General features: G+C 35.2%; 2 protein-coding genes across 3 annotated transcripts; one reads left to right on the forward strand and one right to left on the reverse strand.

Annotated features, from left to right (window-relative positions):
• Positions 1-721: 721 nt before the first annotated feature.
• LOC147296573 (actin-like) lies at positions 722-4,072 on the reverse strand. Of its 2 annotated transcripts, none has more exons than XM_086248324.1 (5): positions 3,891-4,072; positions 2,999-3,081; positions 2,452-2,845; positions 1,429-2,042; positions 722-1,206 (listed from the first exon to the last, which is right to left on the reverse strand). In XM_086248324.1, the coding sequence occupies exons 2-5, from the start codon at positions 3,056-3,058 to the stop codon at positions 1,141-1,143; spliced, it is 1,134 nt and encodes a 377-aa protein (XP_086104450.1). In that variant the 5' UTR covers positions 3,059-3,081; positions 3,891-4,072; the 3' UTR covers positions 722-1,140. The 2 variants fall into 2 exon arrangements, with proteins under 2 accessions (XP_086104450.1, XP_086104446.1); XM_086248320.1 differs by having other exon boundaries at positions 2,999-3,088.
• A 4,587-nt stretch (positions 4,073-8,659) lies between these two features.
• LOC147296574 (uncharacterized) lies at positions 8,660-9,750 on the forward strand. Its single transcript, XM_086229612.1, has one exon. It carries the CDS (start codon positions 8,983-8,985, stop codon positions 9,517-9,519), a length of 537 nt encoding a protein of 178 aa, XP_086085738.1. The 5' UTR covers positions 8,660-8,982; the 3' UTR covers positions 9,520-9,750.
• Positions 9,751-9,977: the final 227 nt, after the last annotated feature.

Consider the following 9,977-nt stretch of genomic DNA (forward strand, 5'->3'; position numbering starts at 1 on the left):
ACTTCTTGTTTACAAGATGAGATTCATAATATTGTAAGACTTACGTAGAACATATTTTATGATGTGTAATATGATAATTTGTTTTTCCTGTACGAAAAGATAAGTGCGGAATGAAATAACTTCATGCATGAGAAAAAAAAAAAAGTAGGAGTTTTATATTATTTTCTTTCATTCATATTTTTAGTTGGGTATGTTTGCAATCTCAAAAGATTGAGATGTGATAGCAGTGCAATTGTCACAATGGAATACAAAGTTGTTGGTTTAATTGTGCCTGTGTTATTGGTGAGTCAATTAAGTATTTAGTATTAGAAGAATGGTCTATCAGATTATAACAAAGAAAACGACTCACTCGATGAGACTATGAGAGAGAGTGTGTATTATTTATTTGTTTTCTTTTAATACTTATTATATTGCCCCATGCAATATTGAATATTTTGATAGCTGGATAGGAAGATGCCAAACTCATCCCCAATGTCTATTACAGGATTAATCTCATTTCTTATCAGTAGGACTTTAAGATTTATTAACCAATAACCTTCTAAGTTATAACCATGCCATACACGAAATTCTTTATTTATCTTAATATTTAAATATAACGGCTACTATGTCATCTCAAGCCACCAAAGTAAAACCAGTGGGACATCTTGTTAAGTCTCACTCCGACTCCGGCGTAAATGGCGCTAGTTGCTAACAAGACATTTGGGCAAAACATCGGTAGATCAGACTGAAAGGCATCAACTTATTAAATTAAACTTTGAGGCATTTGGGCAATAACCCACTACGAAAGTTACAAATGTAGAAACAAAAATTTATTAAATCATCAGAGAGGCCCTCAAGAATTTAATGGCAATATTAGATTTTCAATAAGCAGGGAGGTGCGAGGACCAAAATTTTTATAAACGGCAGAGAGCTTTGCTTTTAGCATTGAACTAGTTCTGTTCAACGGTTAATACAGAAAATAACAACTAAAGAGTTAAAACTCTCTGCTGTAACCTCCACGTCTCGTAGTTCATTTTGTTTCAACAACACTGGACACAAGTTTTGAGAGAAGTAAAGGTAGAGTAAAAACTTGCAAGCTGCAATTGCTATGCCAAAAGAAAAATCTAGACATCACACTTCCACCGCTCCCATCCCACAGCATTAGAAACACTTCCTGTGTACAATTGATGGGCCAGATTCATCATACTCTGCCTTCGCAATCCACATCTGTGTTCCAAATGTAAAAAATAACCCTCCATTAGTATTAATCATAGGATAATTTAGACAAGCATTCATATTTGTTCCAGGGAGAAAATATATCAGAAAAACAATGACATGCATAGCTCTGTTCAAAATCTCCCTATCATTTTCCTTAATAATTGTTTGCACATAAATGCATATTTCTAAGATAACATCATTATTGGTGTCATATATACTAAAATAGCATACCTGCTGGAAAGTGCTGAGAGATGCAAGGATGGATCCACCAATCCAGACACTGTACTTTCTCTCAGGTGGAGCAACAACCTTGATTTTCATGCTGCTAGGTGCCAAAGCTGTGATTTCCTTGCTCATTCTGTCAGCAATGCCTGGGAACATGGTAGACCCACCACTAAGGACAATGTTTCCATACAAATCCTTCCTGATATCGACGTCACACTTCATGATGGAGTTGTATGTGGTCTCATGAATGCCTGCAGCTTCCATTCCAATCATGGATGGCTGGAAAAGTACTTCTGGGCAACGGAAACGTTCAGCACCAATGGTAATAACCTGCCCATCAGGCAACTCATAGCTTTTCTCAACAGAAGAACTTGTCTTGGAAGTTTCAAGCTCCTGCTCATAATCGAGGGCAATATATGCAAGCTTCTCCTTCATATCCCTCACAATTTCACGCTCAGCTGTGGTGGTGAAGGAATAGCCACGCTCGGTCAAGATTTTCATAAGGGCATCCGTGAGGTCACGACCTGCTAAGTCAAGACGGAGGATGGCATGCGGGAGAGCATATCCCTCATAAATGGGGACAGTGTGGCTGACACCATCTCCAGAGTCCAGAACAATACCTGAATGGAAGTTCAAATAATAAAATTGACAGATAGAGACCAAAGAAAGGTTGTACACTCTAGATTAGATGACACAAGAAGCACATATAAGACTGAAGAAAAAAGGGCCAAGTCACTGTTCTTCATGGGAAAAGTTGATAAACAAATAAAGTGTGCATCATTCAAGTTACTTAACAACCAGTAAATAAGGATACAAACCACTTACTAGGTAACACTCCCTTGCTGCACTAAGGATAAATTTCATATAAAAACAAATCTAATTACAAATAAAAATTTCTCCAACCCTATTGATTTAAACTTAGACGAACATAATTATCCTCCCTTTTAAACTTTTTAAAACCACTTCACTTTTTTTCAATGTTTCAAGAACACAGACCTGCGAACATATTAAATTAATCAAATTGCTTACCAGTTGTACGACCACTGGCGTAGAGGGAAAGAACAGCCTGGATGGCAACATACATAGCAGGAGTGTTGAATGTCTCAAACATGATTTGGGTCATTTTCTCACGATTAGCCTTTGGGTTCAGAGGGGCCTCAGTTAGTAGAACTGGATGTTCTTCTGGGGCCACACGAAGTTCATTGTAGAAGGTATGATGCCAAATCTTTTCCATATCATCCCAGTTGCTTACAATACCATGTTCAATTGGGTATTTCAGAGTCAATATACCACGCTTAGACTGAGCCTCATCCCCAACATATGCATCCTTCTGACCCATGCCAACCATCACACCAGTGTGACGTGGGCGGCCGACAATGCTAGGGAAGACAGCCCTTGGAGCATCATCTCCAGCAAATCCAGCCTAAAAATTGACAATGCAACAGAATCATAATAAATTAAGAATGAAACTTCCATTGAGATCATGCACGTCTTTGCAAGACAAACATTATAAAACGCTGGGCACAACCAAATTTGGCCAGAAAAATTTGAAGATAAAAGTATCCCGATGGCATACCTTAACCATTCCTGTCCCATTATCGCAGACGAGCGGTTGAATATCCTCAGCTTCAGCCATCTTCTAACACCAACTGTGAATACCTATGAACTTAAATACAGTAGGACATAAAATGAGCAACAGAGAAAGAAAAAGACTACAGAGAGAAAACCCATGAATTTCATAACCATTCCCATATATAAGGTGTATGCTAATTCATTCAACACATATAGTATTACCATAACCATAATGATTAAAACTGGTTTGCATCCCAATGGTGACTGGTAGTAAACCTTAAACAGATTCTTTAATCCATCAATTATAGAAAAACAATACAAATTTTCATAATTATTATTATGGGTATAACCGTATAATTCACAATAATTATTCTTGGAAGAGGTCATACAATATATGACCGGAAAACAAAAACCAAACTGAAAACTCCACCCAAACAATTGTCAATTGACACAAATGCTTGAATCTATGCAATTTGTGTGGCTCCTTCTTGTCAAGCCTCTACAAACCATCTCATATGCTTAATAAGAACCAAATCCTTATATTAATCAACTTATGAAACAAATTAGGTATAATAAACAAAATCATAGTATAAATCGCATATATTATTAAAAATACAATACAAAAGACAAAATCATTCCTACGGATTCAATCCCCGAGGTTCATGTCAGATATTAACAATGTAGCCGATCCACACTGATAGATCGGCCAAAACTCACAAAATTGAGAAACAAAAACGAAACAATCACATCCAGAATTGAAATTCCACAGCGAAACTTGAGATCGACAATAACGAGTTAACGACATTAGATTAATATTAGATTGGCATCCTTTGTTTGGTTGCAAGGAAAATCGTTTAATTTTTCTCGGGAATGTGAGCGAGGAAGAGAAACCTGACCTTGGAATTGGGCGTCGATGAAGGAGAGCACTTTCGATCTCAACTGCGTGCGCGCCCTTGGGTTCAAAATTTAGACCTCAAATTCGCTTTTTAAATCCACAGCTCTGTCAGCGTCCAATCCCGGCCGTCCGATCTGTTGAACGAGATTTCAGATCCTGGCGACGCGTGCTTGTCTATTCTGGGGCTTCCGCAACTACAGGCTGTTTCGAATGCTTTGTCAATCCAGGTGTCACACAGCTATACTTTTTCCTTATCCTTCGATTTCTTTTTGGGCCAGATCTTGGGCCTGGACTTCAGAAACATAAACCCAAATTTCACTTGAGTCCTGAAAAGGATGACCCACTTACTGAAGCCCACTTAATTTAATACAGCGGCCCAGCTGCTTGAGTGGTAGGGTTCGGCTTGAAGCAAACCTACTTTTGGGCACACTAGTGAACTAACATTAAACTCTGCCAACATTTTCCCTTAACAAGAAGAAATAAAAGAAGAAAAGAAGGGAGATGGGCCTCCATCAATACTTGGGCTCATGCTTATATCAAAATGCATGTATGGTATGGTTAAATACTTTAAATTCCATTTTCACATTTTGAATCTTATACCCATGTATGGTTATGTTTGTTTTGTAAAATGGAATTTAAAGTATTTAACCATATATTTTGAATCTTATACCCATCCAAATACCATGTATGGTCATATATGGTTAAATACTTTAAAATGGGTATAAGATTCAGAATTTTAAGAAAATGTGTAAGAATTTATTTCCCATATTTAATAAGTGCACTTGAAAACGACATGGGATTTCCCTGGGTTTATACCTACAAAACAGAGTTTTTTGCATAAGAGAAAATTTTCACATTCTCATTCTTATTCTTGGAATTAACTCTTACATCTAATTTTTTTTAAAATAAAATCATTATTTTTCATACATTTCTAACATTTCCAAACGCTAATTTGTTTTTATCTGCAAATGCTCCAAATAATTAATGAGAATGTTGCATTTCATAACTTTCTAAAAACCTTATTACAAGAAATGAGGTTGCGAAACAAATACTACCTTAAAGTTCTCTTTTCTAAGATCAAATATATATCAAAAGTAACATTTTGTACACCTAGCTACAAATAGCTACATCCAATTAACGAACCCTGAATGTTATTATAAATTAATTAGCTCAAAGAAAACTTTTGAGGGTAGGAAACAAAGATGGCGGGAAACAAAATGGAGTAAGAAATACGAAAAGTGAGAGCAAAAAGGGTTGAAATTTGCGGGAGAGATGATTGTTAGAGATGGGACATGATGATCGGAGATGGGAAGCAAAATGATTAGGCATGAGCATCACAAGCAATTATGTGCCATGAGAGTGTGTGTGTTAATTTCTGCTCACTTTTATATAAATATATATTTTAGCTTCATACCCCACTTTATCAATTTATCATAACATGTTAATTCTTTCCATCACCTAATAATGTACTAATAAATTACTATATAACTAGTAGACATCCGAATGGTTTATTAATGGGTTAATAGCTATCTTGCCCTCTAAATTATAATCCATTTGTCAAATCGTCGTTCAAATTAAAAATTCAGAAAAAAAGAAAAAAAACTCAAACTAACATGCAGAAAAGAGAAAGTTATTATAATTTTAATTCTAGTATTCACGTTTTAATAATATAACATACCACATACGACATATCCCTTTTATTAAGGAATCTCTCAAATAATTTTATTTAAGGGATCTTTCATGGGGCTCACTCCATATAGTACTTCAATGATCCGAACCGTCAATTTTTCAGGTATTCAAAAATTATTCTTGCAAAAAATTAGACAAATCATAAATTATTAAGCTATCTAACTTTGATCAAATAAATAGACGAACAAAATATTTTCGATAAACACTTAAAATAGTGACCATGTAATCAACGGTCCAGTGGTTTTTTCCGATTAACCTAATTTTTTTATAAGGGCAATCTTTTAATGAACATAAAAAAAATAAACGATTTCGATAATCAAAATACAATGTGGAGTGAATCTCACATGAGATTTATTTAAGAAATTTCTCATTGAAAAGGGTCTGCTACATATATAGAATTGGCATAACAACAATACTTAATAACTTTTTCTTTGTTTTTGCTCTGAAAGACTTTAAAGAGAAATCACCTTGAGTTAACGAAGATTAATGTAATTTTTTTTTTATAGCAACGAAGATTAATGTAATTAAGATTTCATTTGGGATAAACTGGAAATATTCTCGAAAAACATGTGCCACGAGTCTGGTCCCCAAAGCTGGACCCAATTTATCACGTCCAAGATGTGGTGAAATCCAAGCAATCTAACTGGGTCCCACTCCCACACTATGTAAAGCTCAACGACATTCATTCATATTTCATATCGTTGATTTATCGTCTCAAGACTATTATATCGCAAGAGAAATTCAATATATATGACACTGAATTAATTTATAATATTATTTGAATTTTACTTTCATTAATAAAATTTAAATTGCCGTATAAAATTAAAATATTATTTAATTATGTATTTTAGCAAATGGATCTGAATTGGATCTTGCCGGGCCGGCCGGCACCCATATTCCACACTAGGAATGAGGAATCCAAAGCCAAAGTTTAAGTGGGGTGTATTGTATGTGAATTTTAAAAGATTTTTTTGGAGTTTAAAAGTTATGTAGTATTTAATTAAAATTTTTAAAAAGTTCGTAAAAATTTATATGTATTCAATTAAAAATTTTAAGGAGTCTATAAAAATTATGTGGTATTCAATTAAAACTTTTAATTGAAAGACTTTTATGTGTATTTCAAAGTTATTATAAATCCGACTTCTTTTTCTGTGGATTTTTAAGGATTTTTATACACTTTGTAGAACTCTGTAAAATTCAATGAAAATCTCTAAATTCTACAAAAATCTATCACTTCAAAAAAATCTACAAAAATCTTTATAAATCTATATACACAGGAAGCAACATTAATCTCATTGCCATTAATGCATGCAATTAATGCAGTCACACAACTTGAAAATGGTCGGGTCGGGTGGGTGGCCTGCATATATAGTTGGGGGACCCATGTGCGAGCCACTTCTGAAAACTGATATGATGCAGCCAAGGCAGCCTTCTAATGCAAAATAGTGGGTGTCTGCTTCAATATTAATTATTTAGATCGCTGGCCCATAAATCATTGAATCTGGTTTTAAAAAGACGTGGGATATATCGAGCTCACCAGTTTTGTCAATCATTTGATTTTCTTTTTTCTTTTTTTACAATGGGGGTTGTGATTTGATTTGATTTGGATTAGCCTATAATTTAGATTCAATTTAATTTCACTTGATTTGTAAGTATTTGCCCCTTAGTTCTTGGTTATATTCCTCTAATATATGGTTGGGGACAAAATGCCTCGAAGAGGCAATTATATAAGTTTTTTCAAAGGCAAGCACCAGTACAACATCACGCGTAACTATTTGAAAGTTTTTTCTATCTATGTAAGAAAAGTTCTTAGATCCATCACTTATATATAGAGAGGATTGCATAAATGAAGTGAATTATTATTGACAATAATTAATTATTATACTTTACACCCTCAAAGTTTGGATAGTTTTTAATTGATTTTGTGTTATGGATTTCAAAACTCTACTATTTACACTATCTAGCTATAGTTAGGTCCATTTTCAGTTTTTGTCATTCATTATTGTGATTGTGTTTATTCTTTCTTTACATTAAAGTTACATATATAGAACTCACATTTTTTTACATGGCAAATAATGAAGCGTTCACATACCATGAATTTTGTTGAGACATGTGTCATGTAAGATAACATACGTGGACAATGTGGACAAGAAATGAGTATTTGACTTTATGAAAAATGCCCTTAACATAAACCAGAGCAGATGTCTTGTTACATGCCACGTAAGAAAATATATGAGTCTCATAGCTTCTACATAAACAAATAATACTTCAATGAACGATCAAGATTGGTTAAACTGATTGAGAAGAAAAATTTGAAAAAAAAGAACAAATGTGAGGGTGTACATTGTAGAATTTTGAAGATCAGTATGCAAATTAAGTGAAAACTATCAAATTTAGAGGATGCAAAGCTAGTGAAATGAACCCGTTATTGGTAAATATTACAACGATCATTTTTTTAATCATTCTAGAACATACAGTAGTTGTACGTAAAAATAAGTTTTAATTACAAATGCCAGCATGGAAAGCTCAAATGAGTTGTTGGACCTACAAATGTGCATGCATGGTGATTGGTGGAGCTGATTTAACCATGCATGGTGGAGCAAATAAAACAAGATTCAACAAATATATATATTGGCTACGGTGTCAGCCAATATACACATATTAATGTCAATTTGCGGCCGGTCACATTTTAATATGAACCGGCTTCACAACCATCCATCCAGAAAATATTCGCAGGAAAGTTAGGTTCGAAAAAAAGAAAAGTAAAAGTGTAAAACCCAGAAAAAGGAAGAAAGTTTCATTTTCTTTCGAAACAAACAGCAGGAATCCGACAAAAATTCCTCCAAAATATCGCGAGAAATTAAACATGCACGTTAACATAGGATCAGATCGGTCAGATGGGTTTCGTTGTATGTAGTAAAGCACGTGCAGAGATGCATCAAAGTTTGCAGAAATCAGGAAAAAAGTGATTTGCCTAAACGAGATTTTATAGTTAGTTTAATGAGCTGACTGATCATGGAAACAGAAAAAGAGAGAGACCCCACTCTCTTCCTCTTAAAGGGGCATAGTTTTTATAGAGCTGTAGGGAGAGAGAGAGAGAGAGAGATGTTGATGTGTATATTTCTTGCATTGGATCCTTCGCCGAAGTGGGTTTTGAAGGCTCTTCTCCCACATTCTCTCTCTCTCCCCCTGTGTTTTTCTTGAGGGCTAAAATCCAAAGAAAATCAGTAAACAAACCCCAAAGAAAGGTGGTGATTTGGTGATTATATTTTTAGCTAGCTAGCTAGCTAGGCAGTAGGCACACCCCCATTTGATCTGTAAAATCAACTGTATCTCTTTTCATTTTTTTTTCTACTTTTTTGTTTGTTTTTGTTCGTCTTTGTACCCAATCTCTTTGATTCTTTATGTACCTCCAATATTTGAAGTCAATTCGAGGCGAAGACTTCCACGACGATTCCAACGCCATGGAAATGAAATGCTTGGTGCGACCCAAGTTCGAGTTTCGTGAACACGAGTGCTCAATTGCGCGTATAACAGGCGAGGAAGTTAAAGATGATGATCATCCCGAGCTTCATGACCAAATATTGGAAGAAAAGCAAGAGGATAACTTCGACATGTTTGTTTCTTCCTTGAAGGTCAAAATTCCATCTGTTGGAGAATTGAGAGTGCAGCAAGACGATGATGGCGACGATGGCAACGATGGGTTGAAGACTCCGACGTCTTTGGATCACAAAATCACAGCAACCCTGCAATGCCCACCTGCACCGAAAAAACCCAAATCACTGCCACTAAAGAAGCGGAAAGCAAACCGGACGAGACTTTTGCTTCATCTGCCCACCGACATCGAATCGTTGTTTCCTCCAGTTGTTGTTTCGGATCTTGGCGGTAAGATTCTCAAGAAAGTCAGACGACCAAGCGATGTTCATACCTGCACCTCATGATCATAATAATTCACGGACTTAATTTCAAATATCTATTTTCTGCATGTCAAGCAATTTATATATTTTAATCTTGTTTTTTTGAGGTCCAATTCCACATCTTATGGAATTCAATTTCTGTCTATGATAATGAGGTTGCAATTCAATGTTGTATGTTCTTCTCCAATTTTTCTTTTATACGTACAAAAAAGGGCAAATTTGGAGTGAGGAACTGAGGATGACTGTTCTCTGTGATCACTTGGATCAGTTACAGACCCATTAATTTGATGTTGTTCAGGTTTTGTTTTCCGGCCTGTTGTGCAATTTTGACCCAGATCTGAATTAATGTGTAACAATTATGGCATAGGATTAATTGAAAGGATGAATGGCATTGACTTTCTCTGATTGGCCTGCAAATTGACCTGTCCAACAGACGCAAACATATATCCCTGATCCGCATCGTTTTTACCAGTGGGGGTTGA

The sequence above is a fragment of the Dryas octopetala genome, chromosome 1, assembly GCF_963921425.1.
Source record: "Dryas octopetala chromosome 1, drDryOcto1.1, whole genome shotgun sequence".
NCBI classification, from domain to species: domain Eukaryota; kingdom Viridiplantae; phylum Streptophyta; class Magnoliopsida; order Rosales; family Rosaceae; genus Dryas; species Dryas octopetala.